The sequence below is a fragment of the Vidua macroura genome, chromosome Z, assembly GCF_024509145.1.
Source record: "Vidua macroura isolate BioBank_ID:100142 chromosome Z, ASM2450914v1, whole genome shotgun sequence".
Classification (NCBI taxonomy): Eukaryota; Metazoa; Chordata; class Aves; order Passeriformes; family Viduidae; genus Vidua; species Vidua macroura.
This window is the reverse complement of record NC_071611.1, coordinates 55651518-55670607: the sequence shown is the minus strand read 5'-3', so window position 1 is coordinate 55670607 and position 19090 is coordinate 55651518. Positions and strand designations below refer to the sequence as shown.

The 19090-nt window shown below is 38.2% G+C and overlaps 1 protein-coding gene across 2 annotated transcripts in view; it reads left to right on the top strand.

Annotated features, from left to right (window-relative positions):
- The window catches only part of SNX24 (sorting nexin 24), a 90139-nt gene that overhangs the window by 38096 nt on the left and 32953 nt on the right, over nucleotides 1–19090 (top strand). Inside the window, exons 2-3 of one of the 2 annotated variants that reach the window (XM_054002800.1) lie at nucleotides 8653–8736; nucleotides 15358–15462. In XM_054002800.1, the coding sequence (XP_053858775.1) occupies nucleotides 8653–8736; nucleotides 15358–15462 (189 nt within the window). Of the gene's footprint in view, nucleotides 1–8652; nucleotides 8737–9994; nucleotides 10077–15357; nucleotides 15463–19090 lie in introns of those variants that run through there. The other variant, XM_054002801.1, reaches the window with a different exon arrangement.

Sequence of the window (19090 nt, the reverse complement as noted above, 5' to 3'; positions counted from 1 at the left end):
GCTTGTTTGTATGGTATCTTGACTAAATCCTGTTGTGTTTTATATTCATATGTGTTTTGTTAGTCACCAAGAGAGAAAAAGACTAAATTCATGTACTCTGATAGACATACCATGGAAAATGAGACAGTAGGAAGTCAGTTCCTTTGAAATGCTTATTACCCTGCTGCTAGTATATATTTTTATGTGCTCTTTGGCACTATTTACATTTCTGTTTGTAAACAAAATATCTGTGTTTTTAAGGCATTAGGTCACCCAGGTACATTCACTCCAGACAGCAAATTCAAGTGCAAACAGAATAACACAGACTTAATGTTTCTAGGAAAAAAAATAATATTGTGTGTAACCTCTCACAAAAAGGAGCTTCTTGCTGCTAGTTGGCTGCAATATGAGGGTGCTTTCATTGTGGTTAGGAATTGCATCCTGCATGGGGAAGTGAGAGGATTCATTACAGACTCTCCAGAGAAAATAGCAAAGGATTTTGTGGCAAAATAGAAGATTCCTTATATTTTATCCAATTTCAATTTAATCTGTTTCTTGTAAATACACTTCTGGCATCAGTTATTTTTTGCAGCATTCAAGTGTTTTATCCCAATTTACTGTTTCTGTTGGAAAGAGGCTCATAGTTTTTCTATTAGTAGAACATCTATAATAAGAGGCATTGAGATGATCCAGATGAGCAAATAGAGCAGATCAGGCTAATTTTATTTTTTGTTGCATAACTATAGGCTTTAGCATGGATTGTAAAACTTTTTCCTTTTTCAGTAAACGATCAACACATTTTTCCTTAAGTCTGATTGTAAGGAAGTTAGCCAAATAGGTAACCACAGTGACAATGTGATTTTGGAAGGATGTCTGTCATCTATGTAGAGATGACATCTATTTAGCCTCAAGTACAATATACAATATTATTGTATATTGTTATATAAACAGTTGTCCTCTGCAGGGCCAAAAAAGAAAAATGCCAGAAACCAGTCAGATCTTGTTGCATCTTGGTTTGGTTACAAATTAGATTTCCATAGCCAGTGTATCATTGGCAAGGGGTAGGTTTTTTAGTTTAGAAAGCCAAGTAAGTTATTTTTCAGGAAATGACAGAGAGGTTCCTATGGCATTTTATGAACCATGTGTTTGAAAAAGATTGGTTTAAAGAGAGTTGAAAAAATCAGAAAACTACTTACTCTTATATGTCAGCTACTCTTTCATTCAACAGTGACAGCTCCGTAGAAGCCTCCCTTGAGCTTCCCATGTTTTAAGAATTACAAAACTGCCTGACTGGGTTGCAGTATAAATTGTTTTAGTATCTCTTCCTCCAAACCCTAAGAAATATGACAGACACCTCTAAAAAGCCATCTTCAGGAAGAATATCCCTGAATCTTGTGCATGCCTTTTGTACATTATTCCTACTAACACTGCCATTTTACAACTGGAGAAGCCTCATACTGCAAAAGAGTGTAGGTGAAATGTAAGGAAATAATCCTTAACTATTTTATATTGTTGGTGGAAAATACGAACTGCACGCTGGAAGGTTCTTGAAAAGACTGTAATCTGATTTAGGTAGATACTGGTACCAGTAAAACTGGTAACTGTTAGGAAAGAGAAGACTTTTTAAGTAAACAAGTGTCTGAAGGTTGTATAAATTGGTAAGGAGGCATTTGAATTAGGAGTCACATTCATAAGAACAAGTGATTTTTCTAACGTACACATCTTTATTTATTCTTTTTAGCAATGAAAGCCCAAGTTAGATTGCAGTAACATGAGATTTAACAGAAGGAGTCAGTGAAACAACAGACATGTTCTCTTATGTCACAGTAGAAAATCTATTTTCGTAAATTAAAAACAGTAAGCCTGTTTTCCCAGGCCAGAATGGGTCATGTAACTGCTTCACACAGGCTGGAGCTATTGGGAATACTCCCTGGAAATCCTACAGTGAACATTTCACTTCTCTGTCATGGTTTTTCTCCTTCACAAACTCTGGACAAAGCAGTGTCGTAATTGGATAATATCAAGCTTTCAGTTCCATAGTCAATAAAAATTTGTATGCTTTTTTCCTTGTGCAATAACTTAATATTGTATATTGTACTTGAGGCTAAATGCAACAGTCTGATTTCATATAACAGACATGACAGTGCTTGGGGTGAGGGAAGGGACTCTGAGTTTAACCCAACTCATGAGCTGACTTAAGGTGAGATAAGTAAATCTTGTAACTGATAATGCAGTGGGTCTGAGTCTTTTCGGGGTCCCTCAGTAGAAGTGAAACATGTGTTGAGCAGAGCTGTACTGCTAGAGGGGCGAGGTGCAGGCACAAGGAGCACCTGCACCAGGCGAGCAGGGAGGTGGAAGAAGCTGTGAGGACCAGTGCCCAAATGTCTGTGCCAGCTGAGTTGCCCCACTGCAGCTCTAGTGTTCTGCCTGCTCTCATAGACATTCAGGAAAACGTTCAGCATGTGTGAGGATGATACCAAGGAAGGGTGGGTGACTGTTAGCTCTGTGCCTGTTTATACTCTCTCCCAACACTCTCAATTCCTTAGGCAGACATATCATCCTTCTCATCCTTTACGGCAGACACTGTCATCTCTTCTTTGGGGCCCAAAGCAGAACCACATGCAGCAAACTGTTTTCATTGTGGCTGTATTGCTTCTTTCTTTACTGTGCCCCAACTCCTTCTCCAGTTATACAGCAGAAAGGGGGCCCTTTCCTTATGGGCAGACTGCAGGAGCTCATGTAAGGGCTGCTTATGCAGAAGAGCAGTTTCTAAAGAGAGGAATCAACAGATGTGACTATAAGTAACCCAGCCAAGGAACAGAAGGTCTTAAGACTCAGTAACTTGAAATGGTGATGATAACCAGAGTAAACACTGGGTGCTCGACAAAAGAGAACTGGAACTGGGGGGACTATATTTGGAGAGCCAAGGGGAGATTTGCCTTACCTCATGCCTCTGTGGCCCATGTCAGCCTCCATGCCCTTGAGCTGCCCTGTGCCCGCTGCAGAGCTGAATTTTGCTGCCCTGCTTTCCAAAAGATGAAGTCAGAATAAATTAATGTGTTTTCATTTGGGGAAATAGTGATTCAGTTTTATCAAGACTACTCTGACATTTGAGTTGGCTCTGAATACTGTCCTCTTCTCCACCTCTGCTGTGGAGGGCATTCAGAAGCATGGAGCATTGCCACGAGGCACTGACACTCCTAAGACGCAGAGCTGCTGTTGCAGCTGCATGCAGCTCTGGTTACCACCACCACCCAGGTGCTCTTACTGATCATGTAGAATTTGTTTTCCCCTGAAACAGTAGGGTGGAAATAGGCTTAAAGTTATCTTTTGATCTCTACTATTTTCTGTGGTCTTCTAGTCGTAGTCGTAATTGTAGCACAACCAAGACAGAAAATGTGCCATTGTCTGAGCAATAATGAAACAGTAAACATGTGGAAATACTATTAGTGTTTTATGGACCGTAGCTATCATTTCATTTGCTCTGGAATTCCTTCCATATGGCCATGACAAAGGTTTAAGGTTGAGTTTTCTTGACACTTTGAATGCATTAGCTGTTCCTCAGACAAAAGTGTGTCAAGTATACTGAAGCATCTGAAGGGTTGTATTTATTTCTGTAAGTAATATATTAAATAGAATTAGGATCAGTAAGCTTGGTCTTGAGAGATAAAAACATGACAATAGAATTTTGTAGAGTCTTCTTTCCTGGTGAATGTTAGACAGAAGTATCTACTTTTTGTAAATTTATCTTCTTCTGCTTCTGTTTTTTGTATCTCTTTATTCTAAATGACACTGTCCCAAATCTCTTTTTCAACTGTAATTTTTCAAAAGTATTGCAATTCAATTTTTCATGTATAAGTATGCACAATGTGTTAGGATTAATCTACCATAATAGTAAACTATATTTACTATACATACTTACCTATGTCACATACTTTAGTATGTAGTTTACTACTACATACTAAAGTATGTGACATAGGTAGGAACTGAAGGGGGGCAGTGTCAGTGTTACCCCACAATACATGATATGCACTTGTGGGCACCTTGAGCAGTTTTTGTACATCTTATTAGTTTCTGTTTTCTTCCATTTGTGCTTTCAGTCTTCAAAATTTACAGTGATACAGTACCAATTTTTTGCCCATACAATCCAATTTAGTTGCTATGTAGGACTGTCAAGTTTCTGCAACAAAAAGAGAAATGTATATGTTCTTCTTGAAAGTATCAAAAAAGGACAATTCATTTAGAGGTTTAGTAATGATCAGAAACAGATAAATTCAGGAAAATGGCAAAATCAGGCATAGTTGCTAACAATAAGAAAAGAAAATGGTTTCCAGGATCTGAATATAATCCATATAATTGGAACAAAGTGAAGAGGAAAAAAAATTCTGTGTAAATTTGTTTTATACTCAGATCTGAAAGTTTTTACTATTTTATTAACAAAGACCTTAGGAATTCTTTTTTTGAAATTTTCATCACAAGTTTGATGGTTATGAATTACAGTGGCAGAGTTCTTCTGCTAGTTTAAGAAATCAGCATTATTCATACTGATATCCAGTTCAGAGATTTTTGCCCTGTACATTGTTAATGTGTGTTAAAGACTTTTGGAAGAATGGTTTGAATGGGTAATAATCTTCTAGCTGTATGCAGACATTGCTGATAACTATTGTGGCAGTAACCAAGAACAGTGAGATGTTTCTAGTTTCAAAGTACTCTTGGAATTTTCTAATTGGTGTCTTAAAATCTATGGTCCCTTGTGTCCTAGTCAGGGTGAACTGCAAATCGTTCAGTGCAGTGTAATTTCTGGTCTTTCAGTGACTATGGGAAATGTATTTTGCTTGTCTAGTTCAGCGGTTCATTCTTGCATTTTTCATTTAACTATCTGTCACTTATAAAAAGTCATATATTCTTTCAGTTATCTGTTCAAGGAACATGAATATTTTTACTAGAAAAGTAATTTCCTAGCACTGTTGTATTTTCCCCCCATAGTTCTTCCATCTTTATTTTGGTACTTTCATCTATGTTCACCAGTTTCCTTATATTGTTTTTATGCCAGGGCCTGCAATTGCACAGTTAAATCTGTGCAAGATTTGCTTATAGCTATTTTTTATCCATTAAGAAGTCCTGTCTCTCTCTCAACTTAATGTATTTTTTGTCTTTCACAGAAAGCCATGTCATTTTATGAAACAGTGTCACAGAAACTAATTTATATGTTTTTAATTTTCTCTTATGAAGTGTGATCTAGTAAATAGTGAGGAGGCAAACCTGGAACTTATGCAGTCGGAGTAAAGTCATGTAATCATACAAGTTTATAAACATAATTGTGTTATTTCTTGCATTTCTGCTTTACAAGTTACTTTGTAAATCAGTTTAATATTTAGATTTAAATAAAGCAAAAACATTTCTGAGTTGTCCACTTATTTATCACAAATTTCTGTATATTTCTGAAGTCCAGGTGCTACAGCAAGTAGATTAGAAACATCATTTGCACGTTTTTGTTTTCAAACAGTGATATTCAACTTCAAGCATAGCGGAGTTGTTGTTGGTTTTGTAATTTTAGGTGTTTCCTAAAGCTGGATCTGAGGCCTCGGGATGGTGAGGGGCAAGTTAAAGCCTTTACACTGGTGCAAAGAGTTGAGGGTATAATGGTGGCAGTGTCTGTATTTTGAAATAACATTACTTTGCATGCGAAGCTATGCTTCTTCTGGGGGTGCTGGTCGACAGCCGGTTGGATATGAGCCAGCAATGTGCCTTGGTGGCCAAGAAAGCCAATGGCATCCTGGCCCGCATTAGGAATTGTGTGACCAGCAGGAGTAGGGAGGTCATTCTTCCCCTTTACTCAGCGCTGGTGAGACCGCATCTTGAGTACTGTGTCCAGTTCTGGGCCCCTCAGTTTAGGAAGGACATTGAGATGCTTGAGCGTGTCCAGAGGAGGGCAACAAGGCTGGTGACGGGCTTGGAACACAAGCCCTATGAGGAACGTTTGAAGGAGCTGGGGTTGTTTAGCCTGGAGAACAGGAGACTTAGAGGTGACCTTATGCTCTCTACAGCTTTCTGAAGGGAGGTTGTAGACAGGTGGGGGTTGGTCTCTTCCACCGGGCAGCAACTGACAGAACAAGAGGACACAGTCTCAAGCTACATCAGGTTGGATATTAGGAAAAAAAAATTCACTGAAAGAATAATAAAGTACTAAAATTGTCTTCCCAGGGAGGTGGTAGAATCACCATCTCTGGATGTGTTTACAAAAAGACTGGACATGGCACTTGGTGCTATAGTCTAGTTGAGGTGTTAGGGCTTAGGTTGGACTTGATGATCTTAGAGGTCTCTTCCAACCTCATTATTCTGTGATTCTGTGATTCTCTCGTTCACCTTCTGTGAAAGTAACAGTCAAATATATTGTTCAATGTCATGATAGCAAAAATTATGAAACTGTTATTAAAACAGGAGGAAGAATAAATGTAGCATAGTTTTTGGTGTTCTGAAACCATTTATGTGGTTCCTTAACCTATGATGAAACACAGAACAAAATAGATACGTGCTTTGAAAAGAAGGTCCACATAGAGATCTATATTTCATTTCACATAATCCAACTATTCTCCATTATGAAAAGATGAGTGTTTAGATTTCAGAGGGACAGCTACTTCTCTGAAGACACACATATGAATAAAATCAAAATGGAACTGCACATGCCAACGTGTGATTTGCAAGCAAGTTACCTGGGAATTACCAAGGGAGTGCTTGTAGCTGAGGCAGGAGTCCCTTAGACTTCTCCAAATTGCTTGGCAAATCCTATAACCAGCAGAAGTGCTAAACTTAAAGTGGTGAGTGGCTCTTAGCTGACTGAGGTGTAAGTGGGTGTTATAAGTTCCTCGTAATTCCTGGAGATTTAATATCAAGTAAATACAAAACTGTTGCAACACCTTAGCTAGAGACCCATGATCACTTTTCATTTAACTACTTTCATATTTTGTTATCCATTCCTTCTAAGAAGTTATCCTTAAAACTCCTTTGTTCTTGTGCAATCCAAAACAAATTGTTCCTTGCAGAAGTATTTCTTTCATGTAGTGTATAGAATATGAAATGTAAATTTTCCTCTCATTTAATTAGTATGTTAAGTCTTAACTAAAGAAAAATGTCTACATTGAATTTCCTTTGCATATTATTCTCTTTACAACTCTAAACTTAAAATTGTATGGGTGCCTTGGATTTTTTTCATGTGTGGAGGAAAATTGTTTAATAGCCACTGGCTGTTCTTCCAAAGTAGTCCAAATAGATGAGGGCGGGAGTGAAATCAGTGCACCCAAATAAGATCATCTGCTTGTACTGTTAGGACACAGACATAGTCCTATTCAAAGATGTAGAATGTAGCACAGGTTATTACAGCAACCCAAACAAATTTTGGTAATGTAAATATTGGTGTGAAATGACTATGGTCCTATCCATACTGCATTCAAACAAAGGTTAAAGCATTTCAGTCTGGATTAAATAAAATTCTGTCTGTTTTTATTGTTGTTTGGCTAGCCAGTGGAAACCATAGCATTTTGACCTGTTTGAAAGGCAGGTTCTAGTGGACAATAGAAAGTGTTTATCCAGTATGGTATGTCAGTGTTTGCACTGATCAGTGCTAGCTGGGCTTGTTGTGACAGAAAACCCTTTTTTCTGCATTCAGGCATAAACACTGTTTGCAAATTTATTTCAAAGAACATTTTATTTGGCTAAGTTTTGGGTCTTGATGTGATCATCTGTGCTGAACATTGTTTCTCATTGTCCTGAAAATAATTATTTCCAGCATTTTCTGGGCAAAACAGAAAACAAAGAACTCCTAGATAGAACAGGCACCTTTTCTGTATTACTTCTCTGCCGATTTTGTCTTCATTTAATAGACCATATTTTCTTGAGTGCCTCAAAATATTTCTCGTCACTCGCCCTCAAAACTGACCTGCTGACCTGAGAATCAAGAAAATGTCATGTTAGTGACTGCTAATTAGTGGATTCAGAGAGTTGCTTCTCCTGGCCTTTCAACCTTCCAGAGGCAGCAACAAAAGCTGTCATATGTATCATACAAAGAAAACAAGCATCTGCCATGTGTGCGTTTTGTTTTGTTTTTTCATAGAGCATACATAGCACAAGTTCAATTGAGACTAGAGATGAATTTGTAGTTTAGGAGGAAATTAGCCTAGAATATAGTGCTTGCATTTATTTCTCTATTTCCATGCATAACATAATGCATATATTGTCCAGCTCTTACTGAACATGTGTGAATGTATTAGTACTCTGCATTGTAAGAAGGGGAAAAGAATTAAACTCTATTATTTTTCCTCCCTGTTTTCTCCCCGTTTTTTTTTTTTCTGTTCGTATCATTCTTTTTTATTTTGATTAGTTCAAAGCATGTTACATCTTTCTGAAAGGAGATCTTTTAATGCTTAGTTTTTAATGTAAAGCATATAGTCCATGCTTAAGCTGTTTTTTTATATGTTTGTTGAACTGACAGGTTAACAGAAGATTCAGCCATATTTACCATTAATCACTGTTGTGCTTCTGCAACTCATGAGGCACATAGGGTTTTTTGGGACTACTTAGAAGGACGACTGTGGTAAAATGTGCAGTCACAGCCATATCACTGAATTGTTTTTTGCAAGTAACATAACCCTCTTTTTTATCATTTATAAATTTCAGGTCTTTAAAATAGAAGTGCTGGTGAGTGGAAGGAAACATTTTGTGGAGAAGAGGTATAGTGAATTCCATGCACTTCATAAAAAGGTACTGATCTTCTTCTTTGTAATATGTAGCTTTGTTTTGCCTCAGTGATGTTTTCCTCTCTCTTGTAATTGTTACTATACATGGTTTATCTTAAATACATCCTGTGATTCATGCCTCTGGAAATTAATTCCTTACTAACTCAATTTCTTCTTTGTTTTATAGAAGGGAGTGATGATTTCTCACATGTTACTAAGTCTCCTTTTCTTTTTGATTCTTGTTTACATGCTGTATGGCTAAAATGCTGTCTGTAGCATGTTTTTGTCTTCTTGTAAAGTCACAAAATAAGTCCCATGCAAACCACAAATAAATAGGGTGGATTTTTTCCCAGTTAGGCAATTAATTTGTTAGTTCTCTAAATTTTATTGCTAACCTGCCCTATGTAAAGATGAGGAAACAGCTTTTGTACATGAGGAAACCAGATACGAAAATTACTGAGTAAAGCATCTCAATTAAAATAATATAAAATATCTGCTAAGCTTGTCTACTGAATCATCTTAGTAATATATAAAAGGGAGCTCGGTACTTTCAAGGCTGGTTATCCACTAATACTTCTTTAAATTGCTTTGACCATTGTTAAAGTATTAAATTTTCTCTCCAAACTGAAATGAAAGGCTGCTGAAAGGCAAGCTTTTTTTTTTTTCTCTGCTTTATGGAGGACAAGCATTGTGAAGGAGAATTCTGGAGGAGCATTGCAGCCCATTACTAGCAGTGGGACTGTACTGAAGAGCTTCAGTCCCAGTATTTGGGTCAACTAAATGTCTCTTGGTTTGTAGGTCTGAGTGGCAGTGGAGTGTGGGCACAATCAGCTACTACGACTGATGCTGCTTGCCTTCATTGTGGAAAAGCTTGCTCTGCAAACAACAAAGACCAGCATGGGTATTTACAGCTCCTGTCAGTGCAATGTTGGAAGAGTTTAGTTTCACCAGTATGTTTGCTGGTGGTCCTGAATTAGCTCTGGAAAGAAGCATTAACCTGAGGATGATTTTGCCAGGCTTGTAAGGAGTATAGGTTTAAGCAAACTTGTCTGAGCAAAAGCTGCCTATTGACCCATCAAAGTCTAAAGCCAAGACCCATTTGCTTTACTGCACCATAATTAAGATGTGCTAGTGCGTCTTGCCTCAGTAATGGTATCATCTGCCACTTATTAATACTCATTTTCTTGTTTATTGTTTTAGTACAGATATGTCTCAGATACCGTCATATGTTCATATTAAATATGAAACCAAATAAGCAACGACGTCAGAAACACCCACCCACCCACCACTAAGCCTTGCAGTATATGAATGCTTTGTTTGAGAATAATTCTGAGAGTGATTCTGAGAATAATTCTGCAGTTGAAGGTAAAGCAGATGAATATAGTTTATACAGTGAAATAGGCTAGGAGACATTAAGAGGGAAAAATCAGGATTTATATCCTTAAAATGCACCCTATCCAAGCAGGCAGTCCAGCTATTTTTAGAATAGTATAGTATTGTATAATGCAATGTAGTACAGAATTAGAATTAAAAATATAATTGAATATTTTCAATTGGAAAATATGTACAACAATTTTATAGTCAAACTGCCTAAGCAATGCAGGGATGACCAGAAATTACAGCATTATATTAAGGGCATTGTTCAAATGTCCCTGACAGGCTTGGGACATCCACCACCTCTTGAGGAAGCCTCTTTCAGTGTTTGATCACCCTCTTGGTAAAGAAATGTTTCCTGTTGTTCACTGTGAACCTCACCTGGCATAGCTATGAGTCATTCCCACATGTCCTGTTACTGGATCCCAGGGAGAAGTACCTCCTGCTCTACTTCCCCTCTTCAGGAAATAATGAGATCATGCCTCATCATACTTTTCTGCAAACTAAGCAAACTCTGTGTCCTCAGCCACTTGGCATCTATCTGCTGAGCAACTACAGGTGGGTCTTTTGCAAGCAGACAAGAAGAAAAGCCAGCATCAAGGCTGGATCTGGAAAAGGGAGAAGAAAGCCTGTGGTTGTGGGCAGAAGCCTTTCCCAGGCTGCTCACCATCTGGGCAGCTGCCCCATGTGCAGCTGATCCTTCACAGGGGCAGGACTTTGAACTTCCCCTTCTTAGGCTCCTGCTCTGGCAGGGTATGACTCTGGCATGATGTAGAAAGCAGCACCAAATTGTGACTCCAGGCAAGAGGAGAGATTTGGGCACCACCATAGAAAGGCTGCACCAGGCAGTGCAGGCTGGTAGCGGAGCAGAGCCCAGGGACATGGAGCAGGAGGTATAGAGAAGAGGAAACAGGCCTGGGGTGATGAGCAGTGGGGTCAGGGGCTGGCTCTGGAGAGCCCCATCACCTGTCCCAGGATCAGCTGCAAGTATGCAGGCATGGAGCAAGCTGGTGCCTGCCTTTAGAGGAACAATAATACAGTACCTGGCACAAGTAGAAGGACCCATTAGGATTAACATTCCCTCCTACCTAGTAAAAACACAAAAAAGAGTGAGGATAGAATCTATACTGTCAATAACACTGAGACTTTTCCTATAGATTTGTGCATTTATTTTATTTCAGTAGTTGGGGCTGGGAGCTTTTGAGGGCTGGCACATGCCACAGCTGATGCCCAGTCCTGCTTTAGCCATGTTCCAAGGCACCTTCCAACATCACTGATGTGGTGCTGGGTTCTTGTTTGGTGGAGGAGCCTTGGGGGTCTCTTTCCCTTCTCTTCAGGAGTTGCTGTGACCTGTCAGGGGAGCATTTACTGTGCTGTCTGGAAGTTGCAGCCCTGGGCACAGCCTTACCTGACTCAATCTGGGGCTCTTCTTTCTCTGTGGAGTGGCAATGGGAGCCGAGGGGTGACTGCCAGGATCCCCACCAGCAGCAGTGGAGGAGGTGGCCTTTCTGCTGCTGCATTGCACAGCAACACACACGTGCTGCTGCATGAATGTCACTATGCAGTTTTGGAGGGACATCCCCAGCATCCCCAGCAGCTCTGCATTCATCCTGTGTTTGGTTGGGATAGTTGTGATGGTGTCTTCCACCATGGCTCATCCAACACTGTTGCCAAATATCTCCATCCCCTGGTGGATCCATGGTTGCAGTGTCTGGAGGAGCATAGCATGGTTCTGAAAGCAGTACAGGCAGCACATGGAGGCTGGATGCCACCCACAGGACACCTAAGCATTCCTTCTTGAAGCCCACCTTTGTGGTGCTCCACAGTAATGGAGATCCTGGTTAGCTGGATGTCCCTGAGCCACTCTCAACTGGTGGATGACTCATAGGGGGTGTGGTGACATGCTCCAAGCAGTCATTGTCCAGCTGAAATGATTGCAAGACTGACAGTATCCTCCTCTTGTAGAGGGGGTACTTGGACTTGTCCTCAGCCCATTGCAGGATGGACAGGTAGTAGAACTGATGGAGGGTCCACATCACATAACTGTGGACATCTAGCTGTCCAGAGAGATGGCACAGCAGGTTTAACTTCACTGTAATTTCTGGAGCTGCACAGTTACTCCACATAAAAGTCATGGATGACTGCAGTCTCACTCATTTGTCTTCTTGTACACCATTTTCACTGCAATAACTCATTTTGCAGAGATTTCTTATAACACCAGAAAAATCATAAATGATGCCCCTTTACCTCTCTGCAAAAAATAGCAGCAAAACAAACAAATCTGAAAAACAGATATTCTAACCAGGCACTTCACACCACGTTTCAATTTGTTTCATTTTCTCATTCACTTGCTGTCTGTTTATATTATTCTGCAAATATAGCATATTTTGTCAACCATATACCTTTTTAATAAGTCTGACTTTTTGAAGTTGTAAAGTTTTGGTTAGTATTGTTGAACAGCTCATACTGTGAGCCTTAGTGCTTTCAGTGTTACAGAAATCCTAGAGGAAGTATTTGCATCAGTTTGCTATCAGCATGCCAATATGGTATTTATCTTCCTCTCTTCCCCTTTAATTTAAAATGTATATTTCATTCTAAATTCCTGTGAGTACATGGCAGTTGGAAAGGTCTCTTTAGACTTGCTGCATATTCTAGGTGGCCTTAGTGTTGGAGATGTCTGTAGAGCGTAGGAGAAACAAAGCTTCTGTAGAGAACATCTGTGGTAGAAGATGGACGTAGATTGTGCCTTTCGCTGGGGAACAGCGTGTCTCGCCGGCACTGTGTGGAGGAAGGAGGACTGTTGCTCATTGTTCATTCATCAGAATGCCAATCACAGTTTTGATTCATTATATTTTTTAAACAAAGCTGTTTCCAAGAACATGTTTAGATTTCTGTCTTGGGTTCAATCTTTCATAGATTCCAGTTGTGTAAAAGAGTAAAGCCCCACTTCCTGTGCAATCTGGCTGTAGTGGAAAAGGTTTAAAATATTTTCAAGACTTCCATGTTACACCAGGAGTACAATTTATTCTTTTCACAGAAACGACCCACAGATATTGGCTTCTATGAAATAGTTTGCATAGACCATTATGCTTTGCCCTGATTATGAACAACAAACCTTGCTTGTCAGGCTATGCATCATTCCCATTACAGTATTATATATAAGTCTGAACAAAAGTTTTATTATTCTGATGTGGAAAGGTTTTTTAGCAAGAATTGAATTATTTCTACATGTATAATGTAGTTTAAAATACAACCATTTGTTCATATTTATTCCCAAATATCTTTTTATACTTCTTTCCCTATATGTTAATAAATATTGGTAGTTCTTTTTAAGTACAATAATGCTAGAAGCTCACAGTGTTAAAACTACTGCAGTGAAATTTCCAAAAATTTAAAGTGTAAAACCTCTTGTTTTGCACGTTGTCTATAATTTTAGAATAACTAGTGTATACTCTATGTCATGGCTTCTTTTCACAATTGGACAAATAACTCTTTACTTGATAATGTTCACCATCTTTAAGTCTTTCAAGAAGTAGAGACTACAGTATGTCAATAGGCATTAGGTCAGTGTCACAGACAGGAAGGTACTATGGGCAGTAATAGTCCTCAGATAAATATGTTTTGTTTTGTGTTGGGACAAGTCTAAAGCAATACAGCTAATGCATATGTAGTTTTGCTTAATATTCCTTGATATTGTTATAATTATTTATAGCAATATATATGACTGCATTATTGTAAGCATAAGAAAGTGGGCTTTTAATATATCTTTTGTATATCTGTATAATGTTGACTTTAAACTTAGAACCAGTATCTATGCCAGCACATTAAATAGTTGGGTTTTGGATGTTTTATATGTAACAGGGCCACAGAGCACAAGGGGATTGTTAATCATCAGCTGAGTTACCAGCCACAGAGTATTTATCTTGTAAGCAGCTAGGTCTTGGTGGACGCTTGTATAGTTTCAGATTTGTCTGCACTCATCTGGAGCATTCTCCTCATTTGTTGCTCCCTTGCAGGTGCTGTTGTAGTTCACAACAGCGGTGACCATGTTTCTTCAACATCCCAAATCAATTTAGAGGGGAAAATGGGAGGTTATATTCTGTTTTTAAGATCTATTAGTAAATGTGGCTGGGTTTGGAGTTTTATTTAAGAGTGTTGTTTTTCTCACTTCACGTTTAATTTTAATTTAGCACTGTTAAGAAATAAGGAAGTTGCAAAATGTTTCCAGAGCAATTGAGGTTTCCCAGCTGCAGCTTCGATACTTGTGACTGCAGAGACGTTGATACGTTGCCACTGCTTTTTCCTGTAGTGACATCCCAGCAAGCTCAAAGATGAAATGTAAATTCTCAGTCTCCCATGGGTATGCATGTCAAAGTCAGTTTTGAATTTCTTTCCTTGCATTCTTTGCTTCAGATTTACTCAGAGGCAATATCCAACAGAAAGAATGCCACCTTCTATTAAAATGCAGTGGAGTCTATTTCAGTTATTATTTTTGCTCTGTAGTTTTGAGGAAAACATTAATATTTTTTGATTTCAAATAAATATGTTGCTCCAGCAAGAGGATTTTTAGTACTGTCAGGTTGCATGTTTTTGTCTACCTATATACAATCATATGTATGCATATATAAATATATATATATGGTATGTGTGTATATAGATCTATATAGATACACTTTATATATAGATCTATGTAGATGCATGTATAAGATTTCCTGTGAGAATCTTTAGAGGAATAGTTATGGAGTTCTCTTTGAAATATAATCAGTGACAATCTTGTTATTTCTCTGTGTAAGATATTAAACACAGACTGTCAATCCATTGGTACACTTTGAGAGCATCAATATTCTTGATTGTCAGCTCTCTAGAGAAATGGTTAGCATTCCTCCCTGTTCATGTTTCACACCTGTTCATAATTGCCTATATCTGGAGTTAAAAGCCATCATCATGTGTTCGCTGCACTTAGCAAGGTAATTTCTGGTTATGTTGTGGTAATGTTGTGAGGTATTGTCCCAGGTAGACCAATGGGAAATTCCAATTTCAAATATTCTCATGTAGTGGTTGCCATTTTATTTTCAGGCTATTAGTTACAAAAAATTGTTAGTAGGGCTACTCTTTACTGTCCAGGGCAACTGGATATGAAGATTTTTAACCACATTCTGTAAGTATGACATCTCCTATTATTTCAGGGAGATGACTGTAAGTAACTTCGTTTCCATACTATTGTCCTTAATGCATAGGCTTTTATGCCTTTTTTTTTTTTTTTCCTTTGCAGCTCAAGAAGTTCATAAGAACACCAGAGATCCCTTCAAAGCATGTGAGAAATTGGGTCCCCAAGGTCCTGGAGCAGCGACGACAAGGCTTGGAGTTGTACTTGCAGGTGTGTCTCCTTGCAGACTGGTGAAAGTAAAAGCAGCATTTGTTTCCACAGCATTAGAAAGTATGAAGTGCAGCGTTTTACTGATAAGCAATTTTAGAGGTGGGAAGTGACCTGTGTACTTACCAGCAGCAGTGATTTCTGTTCACTTAGCAGTGATTTCTGTTCACTTAGACCTACCAGCTAAAAATCCAGACTGTTTTGCATTTTTTTACCTGATTTTCCAAAGGCTGCTCAGTGGCTTTGGTGAACCTTCATTTTCTTCTGCCTAAAATGGGGAAAATAATGTTATTCGTTCCAAAGTTGTTCTGACTTGTGTTGTAGAAAAACTGTAAGACTTTATTTATCTCACTTCTATTTAGACAGACTAGGGAAGCATCAGCTCATCATATTCATATCACTCTGCTACACATGCCTGTATATTAATTGTTCCTCTAGCTGAAATAGGCACCTGTCATCTCAATTGGTTTGGACATTTGCCTTAAGTCTTAGGTTCTACCTAGATGGGTCATGATTTTGATAAGACTGCAGGAATGATGCAGTTGTATAGACATCTATATATATCAGGAATAAATCCCATTCATTTTTAATAAATTGAATTTCTATTGTCACCATGATTGCTTTAAAAAATGGCCCGTGGTGTACGTTCACAGCTGTTTCTCTAGTGGCAAAGCCAGATGATGGTGTTCCTCTAAACATGTTCTGAGTTCACTGCACTTTCAGCTACAGTAATGCAAGTGCTGTTTTACTGAAGGGGTTCACAGAAATAAGGTGTCAAAACATAATTGTTTTGGGAGGAAAGGCAGAATAATGGTCTTCTATTTTTACTCACATTGACCACTTCCAGTGAATTTTTGGTTTTTCTGATTTCCATACAACTTTCTTTTGGACATAATCACTACCAAGGTACATGTACCAGTTAGTCTTAAGCAGTTGATTTCATTGAAAAGGTAGAGAGGTAATCTGGTTATCACTTTTAATTGCTGATAAACTGTAAAAGAACATCCCCCCCTACTGGAAGAGTTAGTCAATTCTTGTTCTTTTGCAGTCTTGCACATTTAATTAACTCTTCCTCTAATCTATTGCTGTTGGCTGTCATAGGAACATGCAATGGTTTCAGTTGGAAGGGACTGCTGGGCATCATCTGTTTAAAACATGACAAGCCTCTTAAGTTATATCCATACTAATGTGCATACTAATTTAAACAAGAAGTAAAGTCGTTAATACTTTTGTCAAAGTACTTAATTTCTGTTTCCACTAATAGAAAGCAGAATTAATCATCAGTGAAATTTTAACTTTTAAGATAATTAGAGCCTGGTTCTAGACAATGAAAATTTGGTAATAAGGCACTTAAGTTATGAGACTCTTTTTAATAGTGCCAAGCATTTGCCAAAGCACAGTGTAGAAATATACTACAATTTCAGAACACATGATCAGTTTTTTATTCACGCCATGTATGTCAAATATTGTAAACATGTTTTCAGGTGGTACTACTGACAGTTTATCTGTAAGAGTTGTTTGGCTACTACTGTCATTAGTCAGTGGTAGTGCTTGTAGCCAGACATTTGTGCAGCCGATAAACTTTTATGAAGACATACCAGTCATTAATTGTTTTGTATAAAACCAACCAGAACCATATGCAAATACTGAGCTATTTACACAGATGTAATGTTCATTCAATGAATTTGTTTTGGCAGATGGCCATGGAACACAGACCTGTACCTGACAAGGTACATATTGGGTTCTTAAGATATTTTTAATTAAGTAGTTGTCTGTAATTAAATGTAGATAAAAATATTGACATTAAATGAGGGTAGTAGAATCACTCTCTACTAAATAGTAAAGAAAGCAAGACATTCCCCTAAGACAGAAGGTGCTGCAGTTGCCAGGACCTTGTTACTTTTTGTGACCTTTTCATTATGAAACCGCTCTTTTAAATCCTTTCAGCACAGGTTGTTTCTTTCTTGGAATGGATGGACAGGAGCTCAGAAACATTTCATTATATCTTTCTGAAGAGTAGCAAAATTACAAATAAATGAAGTATTATTAAATTTTGAGCTACAAAAAGTATTTATTTATTATTTTTTAATGTATAAGTAGCCACTGGCAGCTAATTGTCATAAGACTGCTTATTTTACATCTGTTTTTGAAAGGTTGGGTCAGGACTTTTTCTTGTTATAGTAGACAAATCTTAATGGAATTTTGAAATTATGTTCTACCTTACACTATTTTTAAGTAAGACTTTTACAAGTTTGACTGGAATGTGCTACTTTTGTTTTCTATACTGTGAAACAATTGACTAGAGCACTAATATGCTTAGTAATTCAACTGCATGTATAATAATATTTACAGAGTCCTTGTGAATACTGAGAACAATCAACTGACTGACAAGAGTCAAGAAGGATTATGTGTAATTTATTAATGAGGAAACAGATGCAAAGATAAGTGAATGACAGATTGTGGCCCCAAACGTTCAAGCAAATTAGTATGAAGAAATAAGCTATTGCTACTCTGCTTATCATGGTAAATGTCTCTGTGCATGAGCTTAAACTACAGCACAAAGCACTTAGGCTGAACTGATTTAGTCTTTGCTAAATAAGAAAAATCACAGAATAAACTGAATTGGAAGGGACCCACAAGGATCATCGAGTCCAACTCCTGGTCTGCACAGCACAACCCCAAGAGTCAACCCATGTGCCCAGGAGCACTGTCCTAACACTTCTTGAGCTCTCTCAAGAAGTGTTGTGATCACTTTCCTGCGGAGTCTGTTCAGTGCCCAGCCACCCTCTGGGTGAAGAACTTTTCCTGATATCCAGCCTAAACCTCCCTTGACATAAATTCAGGCCATTACCTTGGGTCCTGTCACTGGTCACCACAGAGAAGAGATCAGTGCCTGCCCCTCCTCTTTCCCTCCTGAGGATGTTGAAAATGAGGCCTCCCCTTGGTCTCCTTTAAATCTCAAAACACCTGTTACTGCCAGTAGAAGAGCAATTAACCAGCTTTTACTACCTTGTGGTGGCCATCAACTAAGAAACTTTATAGTTACTTACTTGTATATCTGAGCTTGTAGCTTGCAGTAGAGCAGAGAGGAGAATTCAGGTGCTTTTGATTTTAAATTTGTAAAATGAATCACTGGGTTACACTATTACTCACAAAAATCTCTCTTGATAGTAGTTTTAGTCTGCAGTAAGATTTGAACTTAATATTTATTTATGGTTAGAAATACATTCTCTTGATGAGCTTCATGAGGAGCTTTGTGTTGAAGAAATGTAGAACATAAGGATTTTAAGTAGCTGGTTGTATAAGGCGCCTATAATTTGAGAAGGACTGCCAAAAGGATCTACCCTGAAAGCCTGTGACTCCTCATAGTAGTGAGTGCAGATAAATGTATTTGCTTTATAGTACCAGAAGGTGAAGGTAAGTGTGGAAGATGATGAAGCAGGCTTCATTGTAGCTTCTGGATGGTGTTTGTTTGGTTTGGGTTTTTTTACATCCACTGTCCAGTCTTGGATTAACTGTTACATAAAGCAATACAGAAATATAATTTGGTTTGTATGTGTATTTAAATAAGATATAAATCATTTGAAAACTCCTTTTTCCATAGTTTTTACTGTGTCTGAATTTAGTAAGT